Below are 15,796 nucleotides of genomic sequence, written 5' to 3'. Positions count from 1 at the left end.
ATTACGGGGAAAGACTGAATTATTCGAGTTAATACCTCGTATACAATAAAACTCGTAGTGACAATAAAACATTTCTGAAATTACATTAAAAAAGACAGCATCTACAATAAAATATATAGCATTTAATTATTCATTCTCATAAGAAAAACTTAGCACTACAAATTTTTTAAGGACATACACTTTTGCTTTTGTTTTTTCAGGACTTAATCGTGGTTTGTATTTTGAACGATATGTTGACAGTTTATAAATCCCTAAAGAGATTTAGTCTTTTTTCTCGGTATGGGTGTTTGTCGTCATCTTTGATTGTAAAATAGCAGAACACAATAGGTCTATAACTTTAATTAGGTCAGCAAATTTCGATGCAGGAATGTAACTTACTAATAAGAATTTTCATTCAAATGAACAAAACTACGTTATTTTGTGTTATTATCATTCATATTTTTTACAAATTAAAGTAGAATATATTTGCTTGGTTTCATTTTGTTTTAACTTTGCGTATTAAGGGGATGTAACTCAGAAAAGTATAACTTTTAAATCTCCATTTGTGACTTGACAACTTTGTCACATGTCTGCTCCAAATCTCTTTAATTCGTTTAGTTCTCAGAATGTTAACACGTATCTGATTTGAGGTCCCTCCAAGTCTATTGGGTGTTACAAATGTGTTTTGGTTTTCAGACTACTTTTAAGAAAATGTCAACAGGAAGTTGGAATTTTGGTGTTGAGACTTCCAACTTTTGACTCTTCGAATACTGCCTATTTAATTTCGATTAAAGAAATGGCACAGTTCGGGAGAGATTTAGACACTGCAGCTATAAGAATAATATCATCCGAAATTATTGATAAGCACACGGTAACAGCATAAGCGCTTTCTTCAAGTAATTTAACCCTTCCCCCTTTTGGCTTTTAATTTTAGACAGCTCGCTTCCAATAAGCTGCGGAACCGTAGCTCTTAAGACAATATGAAAAATTTGCCTGCATTTGATATGTTCTGCAGAAATTTCACACACTCATTTAGAAATAACATATCCACTTAGGCCACAACAAATATGTCTGTTTCCCTCTACTTCAAATAACTATGTATGTATTTACATAAATTACTCAGATATGCAAAGCACTTCTTGAGAGCTGCGAAGGTACAGTGGAATCCGTGTACACACCCTATAAGGATTAATGGAGATGTGTCACTAACTTATATACAACCCACCACATGGACAATCCCCATCCCAACACAAAGGGAGTGTTAGGACACTCTGTTATAATGGTGGAGGAAGCCGAAGTACTTGGAAAGAACCACCAGGCTTATCGATGGAAACAGACAAACCAAAGAGATATCTACAGATTGATCTCCAGGTTAAAGCCAGGGTCAACTTTGACCTACCAAGGCCCCCAAAATACCCATTCTAGTTTAAACTCTAGTCTAGGTACTAGAGATGTGTGTGTAGGAGGGTGAAAATTACCCTTCTAATGTACTGAAATTTCCAATGCCCAGAGTCGGTATTTCTTACTATGATGACTAGAAAGAATTTTTATATTTTTTGGCAGTGACACTCCTACAATGTCATGACGCCATAACCATTTCTTTCGGCTGGACTTTGAAACCCAATTTAGCCATGAAATAATCATTGATGGCTAGAAATATTTGCATATATAAAGATTCTTACCTTTTGTGTGCTTGATGGTGCAAAATACATGTATTTCAAGGTCTAGGTCAGGTTATAAAGCTGTCTTCTTAGACCATTATGCCTCGGAAATACTTTTGCGCAGTGTTGGCTGTTAAAAAGTAAAAGTTTGATCTGATAAGAATAAGCTAACAGTAATAGGCTGGAAAAAAAACAGTGAAAAAATAATTCTCTAATTTGTGTTACGGTTTCGTTGGTTCTTCTGTTTATTTCCTGTTGCATGTGTTGTATCCAAAAGTAATGATAAAATAAGTTACAGTTACATCTGAGAAGACAACGACCTACTTCTTTTTTTAAATGGTTTCCCAGATTTCCTGAGATCTTTCACTTTCGGAGAGTATAAAATAAATCTACAAACTAAACTCCTTAAAATCTGACAGACCCAAATTTCTAGAATGCATGATTTACATTATCCATAAATCGAAAATGCTAGTTTTTATTTTTGCAACTCCTATCTCTGTGCAATTTTCGCAGTAATAAAAACATTGCAAACATTTCTGAAGTTACAGTAGTTTGAGTGGTTTGATCACCTTTGATAATGATAGTTTGTGTTGATTATCCCACATCTCCTTTTTAGCTCACCTGGCCCAAAGGGCCATGTGAGCTTATGCCATTACTTGGCGTCCGTCGTCATAAACTATTTCAAGAATCTTCTCCTCTGAAACTACTGGGCCAAAAACCTTCAAACTTTAACTGAATGTTCCTTATGGTATCTAGTTTATAAAATGTATCCGAAGTTTTGATCCATCAACAAACATGGCCGCCATGGCTAAAAATAGAACATAGGGGTCAAATGCAGTTTTTGGCTTATATCTCAAAAACTAAAGCATTTAGAGCAAATCTGACAGGAGTAAAAATGTTCAAAAGTCAAGATCTATCAGCCCTGAAATTTTCAGACGACCGAATAACCCATTGTTGGGTTGCAGCCACTAAATTGGTAATTTTAAAGGAAATTTTGTAGATACATGTGTGTATTACCACAAAACACAGATCAAGTTTGAATTTTGGTGGTGTCACTTTTACCGTTCTAGAGTTATGCCCCTTTACAAATGGATTCATTTGATCACCTTTTATCATGATAGTAAGTGTTCATTTGATCACCTTTTATCATGATAGTTGGTGTTCATTTGATCACCTTTTATCATGATAGTTTGTAATCATTTGATCACATTTAATCATGATAGTTGGTGTTCATTTGATCACCTTTAATCATGATAGTTGGTGTTCATTTGATCACCTTTAATCATGATAGTTTGTGTTCATTTGATCACCTTTAATCATGATAGTTTGTGTTCATTTGATCACCTTTAATCATGATAGTTGGTGTTCATTTGATCACCTTTAATCATGAAAGTTTGTGCTCATTTGATCACCTTTAATCATGATAGTTGTTGTTCATTTGATCACCTTTAATCATGATAGTTTGTGTTCATTTGATCACCTTTTATCATGATAGTTTGTAATCATTTGATCACATTTAATCATGATAGTTGGTGTTCATTTGATCACCTTTAATCATGATAGTTGGTGTTCATTTGATCACCTTTAATCATGATAGTTTGTGTTCATTTGATCACCTTTTATCATGATAGTTTGTAATCATTTGATCACATTTAATCATGATAGTTGGTGTTCATTTGATCACCTTTAATCATGATAGTTGGTGTTCATTTGATCACCTTTAATCATGATAGTTGGTGTTCATTTGATCACCTTTGATCTAGATAGTTTGCATTCATTTCATCACCTCTTATCATGATAGTTGGTGTTCATCTGATCACCTTTTATCATAATAGTTTGTGCTCATTTGATCACCTTTAATCATGAAAGTTTGTGCTTGTTTGATCACCTTTAATCGTTAATACTTAGTGTTCATTTGATCACCTTTAATCATAATAGTTAGTGTTCGTTTGATCACCTTTAATCATGATATATTGTAGTTTGTGTTGATTTGATTACCTATGATCATGATAGTTTATAAAATTGAGAATGGAAATGGGGAATGTGTCAAAGAGACAACAACCCGACTATAGAGCAGACAACAGCCGAAGGCCACCAATGGGTCTTCAATGCAGCGAGAAACTCCCGCACCCGGAGGCGTCCTTCAGCTGGCCCCTAAACAAATATGTTTTCATTTGATCACCTTTCATCTAGATAGTTTGCATTCATTTCATCACCTCTTATCATGATAGTTTGCATTCATTTGATCACCTTTAATCTTCAAATTTGTGTTTATCATGTTTATTATAAGACATCTTCTTTAAATCATGATAGTTTGTGTTTATTTCAGGAGTATTTGATAGAGGTTACGGTTGGTACCTATACATGGACAGTCAAGCACAGATACAGTGATTTCTATGAACTCCATGAAAAGGTTTGGATACACTTTATAGTGAAATTTAATAATTCCAAAGTTGATATACTTGCCTTATGACATGCATTAATTAAATGGCATCATAGGTAAATGTTCTGAAAGCTTTGATTTTGAAGATGAAATAAAAAGTAAAACATTTTTATACGACCGCAAAAAATTTAGAGGTCGTATATTGGTATGTCGTCGTCGTCGTCTTCAAAAGACATTTGGTTTCTGGACAATAACTTTAGTATTAGTAAATATAAATCTATGAAATTTAAACATAAGGTTTATAACCACAAAAGGAAGGTTGGGATTGATTTTGGGGGTTATGGTCCCAACAGTTTAGGAATTAAGGGCCAAAAAGGGGCCCAAATAAGCATTTTTCTAGTTTCATGACAATAACTTGTGGAACAATGACAGTGTATGGATCTCTCTGAAATTATACCACAAGTTTCAATACCACAAAGGGATGGTTAGGATTAGCTTTGGGGGTTATGGCTCAAACTGTTTAGGAATAAGAGGCAAAAAAATGAGAAAAAACAAGGGTGTCCTGGTTAATGGACAATTACTTAAGTACAAATTACAGTGTAAGGGAGGTAATTCAAACACAATTTTGAATTACCTCCCTTACACTGCTTTTGAATTATGTATAAAGAATTTTTGTATTGTCTTGATTAGCTGTCAATTCATTTTTAATAATTTTGAAAATACTGATTATTGTTAATTAATTTTAGCTATGATTATGTGTGTCATTTTCTATTTTAAGACTTTTATGATGTATTTTAATGGGTTATTATGGTTGCAAACTCCATTGGAAATTTGAATTGATATTATGACCTTGACTGAGGGAAAGAATTTTATTATGGAAAAAGGGGGTGGGGGGAGGTTAAAAAAAAATTGGGGGAGGGGGGGGGGGGGGGGGTAAAAAAAATTGTGGTGGGGGGGGGGGGGGGCAATTTTTTCTCCTCAAGATTTCAGAAATCAAAAAGAAAATCCTTCAAATTTTTTTTTTTTTTTTAAAAGGGGAGGGGGGAGGTCAATTCGCAACAGCATAGTGTATTGCACAAAAGCAAAAAATTGAATATAAATTCAAATCATATAACCAATTCTAAGTTCTTTGACTACAGTTATTCTGTGTCAGAAACCTATTATGTGTCAAATATTGAATTACAATCCAAATTCAGACCTGTATCAAGCGCGAATATTGTGTCCATTTTTGCCCCAACTGTTCAGGGTTGGACCTCTGCGGTCCTATCCAGCTGCGCTCAGTGAAGCAATTTATTTTAATTTTCTGTGAATTTGCATGGCTAAAAAAAGGGGGAAGAAACCAAAGGGATATTCAAGCTCTTGAAGATAAATTGACACTGTCAACAAGCTGTGGCAAAAAAAAATTCCAAAAAAGAGTCTACAAAACACAACATAGAAAACTAAAGACTGAGTAACATATATTTACTATACAATATGTGTTTTGCTCATTGTTGAAGGCTGTACATTGACCTATAGTTGATTACATTCATGCTGATAGTCTCTTTTGGAAATTTTTATATACAGTCAAACTTGGTCTAATAGGTAGCTCCATAAAACAAGCACCTGCTTATAACTGTCAGTCCTGAACCCCCCCTCCCTCGACCAACATATTTTCCTATATAATTGTCCTTCATATTATAGCAGGCACTGCCTAACATGGGCAGAGGGCACCATTTTAAGTGGCACAATGAACTGAAAACCTGTTGAAAACGAGCAGCTCTGATGAATTGTAAAGTGTTAACTTTTTGCGGGGTTAGACAGTCAGTCAGCTGTAACTGCTAACTTCAATAGTCCAGATTGAAACTCTGATCAAAATAAAGTATGGTCGTTAACAGAACTTGAATATCAACAGATCAAAAGGTTTACACTGAAAAATGAACCACATACTGTGGATTCATTATTATTCGTTGGATACCAATTTTCGTGGATTTCTTGGTTACCCGGGGACCACAATTTCCATGTTCAACGAACTGCAAATTTTCCATAGGAGTATAAGCAGACTTTTGCAAAAACACGATTTCAAATATCCACGAAAATGCTAGTTTTCCTCAATCCACAAAAATTGGTACCCACGAAAATAAATGAATCCACAGTAATTGTACAATGGACATACAGATGACACTGCTGATTGACGGATAACTACTGTCAAACATACCCAAATCAGTGACTTCTTGTGGGAACAGAAGACATTTTGTGCCATGTACTATGTATATCACATTTGATTTGTAAATGAATGTTCATGAACCTCACTCCAATATGGATATATTTGTATAGGAAGAGGGTTGATATACACCAAATAAATTGTCCCTTCAAACTCACACCAATATCGTATTATTCAATATTTTTCAACAATGTTGATGTTGGGATGATAAGTGACAATACAAAAAATAATTTATGTATCTTGTATTAAATATTTATTAAACATACAAACACATGAATTCATTGCAGTATATAGCAGGATGAATGTACGAAAAAATGTAAGCATTTACAATAACTAAAACAAATGATCATCAACAGCATCTTTATAAAGGGCACCTGCCTATATAGTGCATTTATCTGCCTACTCTTGAGTGCCCTATACAGTCAGCAGTGTCCCTGCTTGCCCAAAGTAGAAGGGTGGCCCATCCTTGTTGCCCTTACCCCTTCCCTTCTGCCATAGAAAGCAAAAAAATACACCCCTCTGCATTTTCAATAAATAAACTTTTCAAATTACATGCCAATTGTTTCCATGTAATTCTTTGTTTTTTTTTCGTTTTTATGCCCCCGCCGTAGCGGAGGGGGCATTAAGTTTTACCCTTGTATGTACGTCCGTCCGTCCGTACGTCCCAAAGTTGGTTTCCGTTCTCTAACTTAAGTTTGCCTCAATCAAATTTTATGAAACTTATACACAATGCTTATTACCACAAAACACGGATCAAGTTTGAATTTTGGTGGCGTCTTTAACCGTTCTAGAGTTATGCCCCTTTTCAAATGGAAAAATTGCTGAATTTTTCGTTTCCGTTCTCTTACTTTAGTTTGCCTTAACCAATAGTTATGAAACTTATACACAGTAACACAATGCTTACTACCACAATATACAGATCAAGTTTGAATTTTGGTGGTGTCACTTTTACCGTTCTAGAGTTATGCCCGTTTACAAATGGAAAAATCGCTGAATTTTTTCGTTTCCGTTCTCTAACCTAAGTTAGCCTCAACCATATGTTATGAAACTTATACACAATGCTTATTACAAAAAAATGTACCACAAAATACAGATCAAGTTTGACTTATACACAATACTTATTACCACAAAACTCAGATCAAGTACAAATTTGGGTAGCGTCACTTTTACAGTTCTTCAGTTATGTCCCTTTATAACTTTATATGATATGCATGGACACATTCCCCATTTATTTATTTTTCAAATATATATATATGTATTTATATGAAAGAGTGTAACATGTGTATGTGTATATATAAAGTTTTAACTGTTTCAGCTTGTTTCACAATGCAAAATAGATAAGACTCTGCTTCCACCCAAAAAGTTGTTTGGAAACCAGAATGAGAGTTTTATCAAGAAGAGACAAACTGAGTTAGAGATCTACCTACAGACAGTATTATTTTACATGACAAACAAAATTGCACCACCCTTGGCTGCCTTTTTGGAGTTTCATAACTATGTAAGTTTCATAAGTATGTAAGTTTCATAACTATGTAAGTTTCATAAGTATGTAAGTGTTTTCTTTCTTTACAAACACATTAATGTCAAGCCAGGCATACTAGCATAAATGTTTATTCCAATGAATAATATGTATGGATCTTTTACCATCACTCATAATTCTTTATCCATTAACTTGTTCCAAAACTTTCTCACTTAAAATGATTGGGATAGTTGATACAAAATTAGGTGACAATATTTTTTTAGAAATAAATCTGATATTCTGACTGATGAACCAAAATGACATATGCAGCTTAGAAAATAAAATAAAAGAGGGAGACAAATATTGATAATTTTTCTGTTATTAAGCAGCTTTTATTTTAAAAATAGAAATTGGTGGCCATTTAAAGGCCAATTTGAAATGATATATATGGTTCCCTTTCAAAATTGAGTCAAAGGACCTCTGTTTATGAAATAATTAGTTGTAATGAAATATCTGATAAGAATTGTCTAAAGATTCAGAATTAATCTATTACAGTATATAAAATTTATGTTTTGAATGTGAATATTTAGTTAATTTGGATTTTACTAGCAAGTTAAATCATGTGAAACATCTTTTCTGTACTGAGCAGGAAATTCATGGCATTACACAGACTATGGCAGAAGATCTGTACAACAAAGGTAAGATCTTACCTTTATGTAAAGAAATGTTAATGTTAAACAAGAGACCATTGAACTTAAGAATAAACTTTTGAGAATTGAGCAAAATGGTTACATCCTTTGTCATTTGATCTTTAGTGGATAGTTTGTCTCTTTGGCAGTCATACCACATCTTGAAATTTAATGCACAAGTTAATTTGGGGTTATCTTTTTAAATTATATGACAAATTACGATTTTGGACCCTATTTCATGGTTCACTCAACATGAACATAGGATAGTGCGAGTGGGGCATGGTGTCCTATGCACATGTATTTTGTTATTAAATTCGAAGTTAATTTTTGTTATCATCCTAATTTATATTTTGTTATTCCATCTTTTAAAGTTATATTTTGTTATTACATCATAAGTTATTTTTTTGTTAGTACATGTACATCCTAAGTTATATTTTGTTATTCAGTTGTAAGTTTTATTTTGTGATTTAATCCTATGTAATATTTTGTTCTTTAAACTTAAGTTATATTTTATTATTCAATTTTAAGTTATATTTTGTGATTTAATCCTATGTAATATTTTGTTATTCAATTTTAAGTTATATTTTGTTATTCCATCCTAAGTTATATTTTGTTATTCCATCCTAAGTTATATTTTGTTATTCCATCCTAAGTTATATTTTGTTATTCCATCCTAAGTTATATTTTGTTATTCCATCCTAAGTTATATTTTGTTCTTCAGGTGATGTACTTCTCCAGTTGAAGGAGGTTTATTCAGTTACACCATTACAGTTACATTGTTTGACAGAAAGACTCAAGTTACCAGAGCCTACATGTGGTAAATATATACAGTTCATACAGTTAAACTGTTGTCAAATACTGTGGATTTATTTATTTTTCGTGGGTACCAATTTTCGTGCATTGAGGAAAAATTATATTTTCATGAATATTTGATTTCATGGTTTAGCTAAATTCTCCATACAGACCTATAGAAAGTTTGTACTTCATTGGACATTTAATTTCGTGGTTAATTTATACCCACGAAATCCACAAATTAATTAATTAAATAAATTGGTATCCAACGAATAATAATGAATTCACAGTAATATCACTTTAATTTTATTTGAAACAAGACCATTTATGCAGACTAATAAATTAATACAGGTAATTTCAAAACAGATCTTTTTGATAAAAATCATAGCATTAGTATTAACCAAATTTTATGATAAAAGTTTTGAAAGAATAAATTTACTGTTGATAGGATCATAGTACATAATTATAAAACAAGGGCACAGAAAAAAATAAGTAGTTTAATATATCTTTTTTATATTTTAGTTCAAGGTATGTTTTTGTAGTGCTAGTTGTTTGTGAAAACACTGCTTTTGCACTTATTTAACTATTACTTGCATTTAATCTGATTCTTTTTATTTTGTGTTTTATTCTGTCCAAACTACCAAATAATAGAATTTAGAGTGTTTTTAGTGTGAGCAAATTAAAAAAGTTTCTTTTTACTTGAAAAATTACTGTGAGCTATTGAAATCATGTGGAGCACATGGTCATATCACAAACCTATTCTCTTCAGGGTAAATCAGATCCACCTTGGCTGTTAATCTTCCCTAGACTATATACATTAGAAATTGTATTGGAGTTAGCAACTGAACCATTAAATAAATTACTGTTACAAAAATATAACATAGTCGTCAGTATAGTTAATGATCTCAAACTAATTGCATAGAACGCTGCCATTGCCAAGATTGAAACTGAAGAATTATATAGGATTGTGGTACAACAAATGTCAGTTAAAAACTGAAAAATTCTTCAATTGGTCATTTTGTTTATACATGTACTATAAAATCCATAGAAAGATTCAATTGGTGTTTTTCACTCAGAAATCCTTCCTCCCAAAAACAAACACAATTCACCTTCCTTCAGCCATGATATAAAGTTACTATTTTTTAGCTCACCTGGCCCAAAGAGCCAAGTGAGCTTTTCTCATCACTTGGCGTCCGTCGTCGTTGTCAGTCGTCGTCTGTTAACTTTTACAAAAATCTTCTTCTCTGAAACTACTGGGCCAAATTTAACCAAACTTGGCCACTATCATCATTAAGGTATATAGTTTAAAAAATGTGTCCGATGATCCCACCCGCCACCCAAGATGGCCACCATGGCTAAAAATAGAACATGGGGGTAAAATGTAGGTTTTGGCTTATATCTCTGAAACCAAAGCATTAAGTGCAAATCTGACATGGGGGTAAAATTGTTCATCAGGTCAAGATCTATCTGCCCTGTATTTTCAGACAAATCACACAACCCATTGTTGGGTTGCTGCCCCTGAATTGGTAATTTTAAGAAAATTTTGCAGTTTTTGGTTATTATCTTCAATATTATTATAGATTGAGATAAACTGTAACAGCAAAAATGTTCTGCAAAGTAAGATCTACAAAATTGTCAATTGACCCTTAAGGAGTTATTGCCCTTTTAAGTCAATTTTTCACAATTTTTCGTAAATTTTTGTAATCTTTTACAAAAATTTTCTCCTCTGAAACTACTGGGCAAAGTTAAACCAGACTTGGCCAAAATCATTACTAGGGTATCTAGTTTAAAAAATGTGTCCGATGACCCTGCCTGCCAACCAACATGGCCACCATGGCTAAAAATAGAACATAGGGGTAAAATGCAAGTTTGTCTAATATTTTGAAAACTTGTATAGAGAAAATCTGACAATGGCAGAAATGTTCAGAATGTTGAGCTCTACCAATTGTCCATATACTTCAAAACTGTCAGACGATTTCTTTGATGAGTTATTGCCCTTAAATGACAAACTTTACCTTTTTTTTAAATTTTTGCCTATTATCTTGAAAACTATAATAGATAGAGAGAAACTTGAAATTACAAAAATGACCAGCAAGACAATTTCTACAAATAAGTCTGCATTTTCGAAATCGTCAGTCGACGCCTTATTAGAGTTATTGCCCTTTGATGACAATTTTACGATTTTTTGCGTTTTTGCCTTATATCTTAAAAATTATAATAGATAGATACAAACTTAAACAAGCAAAAATGATCAGCAAGTCATGGACTACAGTTAAGACAATATAGAGAAAATCGTCCTATGATTCCTTATTAGAGTTATTGCCCATTAATGACAATTTTCACCATTTTTTTTTTGCATTTTGCCTTATATGATAAAAATTATAATAGATAAATATACACTTTGAATCACAAAAATGAGCATCAAGTATAGATCTACTAACAATTAAATTTTGCTCATATAGTTAGTAAACTGTCACTCTTTATAGAAGTGATTGTGCTTAATTTTTAATCCTCTATTGTGTTTTGAGCAAAAATTAAAGAAGATAGAAACTAAACAGGTTAAATGATCAGCAATACAAAATCAACAAAACAGATTTTTGTCATGAATTCTATTCTCGTCTATAATGTTGGAGAGTGTCCTTTGTTGAATATGCACATAGACCAAGGTGAGCGACACAGGCACTTTAGAGGCTCTAGTTATATTAAAGGAAAATTATTGAAGATTTTTCAGGCAAATAATTGTGACAGTTCTATTTAGGGATTTGCATATACAGATAACGACTACCTGTATGTCTGATATTGACAACTCACTGGTGTACTATTACTAATGTCACAGAATTAATGTAGCTAACTTCATTGAATTAAAAGACATCTTTCTTAATACCAGATACAGTTCTTTTAATACTTTAAAACACTGCAAGCTAAAAAAAAATATTAATTTAGATTAAAATGATTAGCTTGGCATTTAGATTTCTTTTTAAAAAGTATGTATTTTTTTTTTAAATATACATGTGAATTGATGTTTTGAATTAATATTCAATGTGAATTAATTTTTCTTTTGAGGCCTGGCCATTGATCATTTACAGGTTTATGAATTATCTTTATGATTTCACTAACTTTACTGTATAGACCATCAGCTGTATTTGTATTGAACCACAGAAAATGTTAGAAAACATGGATATTTGTGATAGAAAACATGAATATTTGTGATAGAAAATTAGAGATTTGTGATAGGAAAAATGGATATTTTATTACCAACATATGTTTTACAGATAGTGGAGATACAAAGAAAGACATAGGACATATTTTGGATTTTATAACCAGAGTTAAATGTTTACATGTTAGTATAGTAGTATGTATAGTGACTGTAACTGTGCAATATTTATAATGTTCTGAAGTACTACATGGAATTCACTCTTCATATGATATTTTGGATCTTCTTTGTGCTTGAAAAGATGTACAGATTTTAGAGTTTAATTTATTTCAGTAAATTAGGGGTGTATTTTTCATGAAAATTATAAGAAATATGGAAAACAATTTGCAACAATTAATTTTGTAAACAATTTAATATGAATGAGATTGTCAATCAACTCCTTAAAGGAGTTGTTGCCCTTGAAATAACAATTTTAACGCCTTTTTAATTTTTGCTTAATATCTTGAAAACTATAATGGACTGACAAAACAATATCTTTTTGATTAGGCAAGATACATGACCCAATTATTTTGTTCATTAAAAGTTGAATGAATGAGAAAATCATTATCAAAGGGTGAAATTTCATTCTGATTTAAATTTTTTAAGGGAATTATGTTTGGAAATTTTTGCAATAACTTTAAACGGTTTATCATATTGATATCTGGTATGGAGTATAGTTATTTATTCATTTATTTTTAACGTAATATATCTTAAAAATAACTGTATAATTAATATTATATATATATATATGTATATGCTCGGAAACTGGCCCTTTAATAGGATTCAATAGATATTCTTATTCTTATTGATATTGTTTATATATATTTTAAGGTCAAAGGTCAACAACACAAAGTAGGAACCAGTAATATACTCATGGCAAAGCTAAAGTTTGATTTGACTTTGTACAAGTCATTGGAATGTTTAGAAGTATGATTTATGATGATGATTTATGATGAGATGATTTATGATGATGATTTATGATGATGTTTTTTTTTTATTTATTTATTCAATGCAATAGTCACAGGAATTTTGTGTACCTACAGGACAAATAGATTGTCTTAAGAAAATGCATGAAAAACACACTAGCTCTCAATCAATCAAAATCCAGGATACTTATATATATATATATAAAGAAAAGTCAAATAGAATCCGTATGCTGGTAACATATAAGAAAAATAATATAAGATAATGACGGTTTCAATTCATCACTTTTACTAGCGCTTTCACTGCTTTCACAGATCTTCAGGTAATACCTGAAGATCTGTGAAAGCAGTGAAAGCGCTAGTAAAAGTGATGTGAAGATCTGTGAAAGCAGTGAAAGCGCTAGTAAAAGTGATGAATTGAAACCGTCATTATCTTATATTATTTTTCTTATATATATATATATATATATACAAGTCTAAATTGAAAACAACGTTCAAACCTATGATTGCGTTGGATAAAAACCGCAATTTTTATACGTGTGCATGCAAAACAAATTTCTTGTTAGAGGGGTCTAAATACAGCACAAACAACATTTTCCAAAAGACCAAAAAAGTGAAAAAGTATATTTTAACAAAACGCATTTGACTAACAGGTCGAACAACAAATGTTCTTAAATCCTGCTGACTGCCATTGGCGATTGCCAAATAAACGGATCACAAGATGTAATAAATGGATCTTAACTTTAAATTTAATATATATATATATATATATATATATATATAAAGTGCCTAGAAAATCAACCTAATATATATATATATATATATGTAATTATATAACAAAATGGAAATCTCATCACACATTAAAGCACTTACAAATATTACAGTTTTGTGATAATGATTTAATTAGCAGCATAATACATTGACATAAATATTATACCATGCGATAGCTAGAATGTTATTTTCTTTCTGTTTGGAGTTCAGTTAAAATGATGTTATGTTTTTATATTTTGCGGTCGTATATTGGTATGCAATGGCGTCGTCATTGTCGTCCAGGGACACATTGGTTTTCGCACAATTACTTTAGTTTAAGTGAATGGATCTCCATGAAATTTTACCATAAGGTTCAATACCACAAAAGGAAGATTGGGATTGATTTTGGGGGTTATGGTACCAATAGTTAAGGAATTAGGGGCCAAAAAGGGGCCAAAAATAAGCATTTTTCTAGTTTCCAGACAATAACTTGTGGAACAGTGTATGAATCTCTCTGAAATTATACCACTAGTTTCCATACCACAAAGGGATGGTTATGATTTGCTTTGGGGGGTTATGGCTCAAACCGTTTAGGAATAAGGGGCAAAAAAGGGGGAAAAACAAGGGTGTCCTGGTTAATGGACGAAAACTTTAGTACAAAAAATAATTTAAAGCCATGTAAGGGAGGTAATTCAAATACATCATTTGAATTACCTCCCTTACACTGCTTTTAAGTTATGTAGAAAGTAATGGTTAATGAACAATTAAGACAATTTAAAAGCAGTGTAAGGGAGGTAATCCAAATACAACGTTTTGATTACCTCCCTTACACTGCTTTTAAATTATGTTTAAAGAAATGCATATTTATAAAGGAAGACCAGTAAAAATATCTGCAAATGTTGCATCTTTTTTTTTTTTTACAAAAAAATCCATATGAAAGATTTGACACCATATTTTAATTTCTATTTAAAAATAGATTAAGTTAGGACTATGGTAAATTTAAATGGGTAATTATGGTTGCAAACTCCATTGGAAATTTGAATTGAGATTATGACCATATCTTGAGGGAAAGAATTTTTTTGGGGGGAAAATGTGGGGGGGGGGGGGGGGGTAAAAAGAAATTGTGGTGGGTCAATTTTTTCTCATTTCAGATTTCAGAAATTAAAAAGAAAAATTCTTCAAATATTATTTTTTTTGCAAAAAAAAAGGGGGGGAGGGGGGGGGGGGGGGGGGGGGGGAGGAGTAATACACAACAGCACAGTGTATTGCACAAAAGCAAAAAAAAAAGGGGGGGTAAATTTTTTATTTTTTTTTGTGGGGGGATGGGGGGTCAATTCGCAACAGCAAAGTGTATTGCACAAAAGCAAAAAATTGAATATAAATTCAAATCATATAACCAATTCCAAGTTCTTTGACTACAGTTATTCTGTGTCAGAAACCTTTTATGTGTCAAATATTTAATTACAATCCAAATTCAGACCTGTATCAAGCGCGAATATTGCGTCCAATTTTGCCCCAACTGTTCAGAGTTGGACCACTGCGGTCGTATCCAGCTGCGCTCGACAAGCAATTTATTGAAAACTATTTTCATAAATAAGCAATGATGAGTAAGATTGATGATACTGAAATGACCATATTAATGGAGATTAAAAGATCATTACAGTGGTAGTTTATAATAAGGAATATATATTAGAAAAATAAACTATCACAGTATGTTTTATACTTACCTTAAGAACAATAAGCATGTTTTCAATTGATAATTTTCAG

At 31.9% G+C, this 15,796-nt stretch overlaps 1 protein-coding gene and 1 long non-coding RNA gene across 2 annotated transcripts in view; one reads left to right on the top strand and one right to left on the bottom strand.

The window, feature by feature from the left end:
- The first annotated feature begins 692 nt into the window (after nt 1–692).
- The window catches only part of LOC127727208 (nischarin-like), a 31,086-nt gene continuing 15,982 nt past the window's right edge, over nt 693–15,796 (top strand). Inside the window, exons 1-7 of the mRNA XM_052234681.1 lie at nt 693–850; nt 3,970–4,053; nt 7,539–7,721; nt 8,332–8,380; nt 9,093–9,188; nt 12,436–12,503; nt 13,188–13,283. Of these exons, the coding sequence (XP_052090641.1) occupies nt 776–850; nt 3,970–4,053; nt 7,539–7,721; nt 8,332–8,380; nt 9,093–9,188; nt 12,436–12,503; nt 13,188–13,283 (651 nt within the window). The 5' untranslated portion in view covers nt 693–775. The remainder of the gene's footprint in view (nt 851–3,969; nt 4,054–7,538; nt 7,722–8,331; nt 8,381–9,092; nt 9,189–12,435; nt 12,504–13,187; nt 13,284–15,796) is intronic.
- Nucleotides 5,032–15,704, bottom strand: LOC127727224 (uncharacterized). The gene is made up of 2 exons (XR_007993825.1): nt 15,565–15,704; nt 5,032–5,276 (listed from the first exon to the last, which is right to left on the bottom strand). It is a non-coding gene; the product is annotated as an uncharacterized LOC127727224 (long non-coding RNA).

Source organism: Mytilus californianus, unplaced genomic scaffold (genome assembly GCF_021869535.1).
Source record: "Mytilus californianus isolate M0D057914Y unplaced genomic scaffold, xbMytCali1.0.p SCAF_19, whole genome shotgun sequence".
NCBI classification, from domain to species: Eukaryota; Metazoa; Mollusca; class Bivalvia; order Mytilida; family Mytilidae; genus Mytilus; species Mytilus californianus.
Note: the sequence above shows the minus strand (reverse complement) of the source record. Positions and strands in the feature narration are given on the sequence as shown.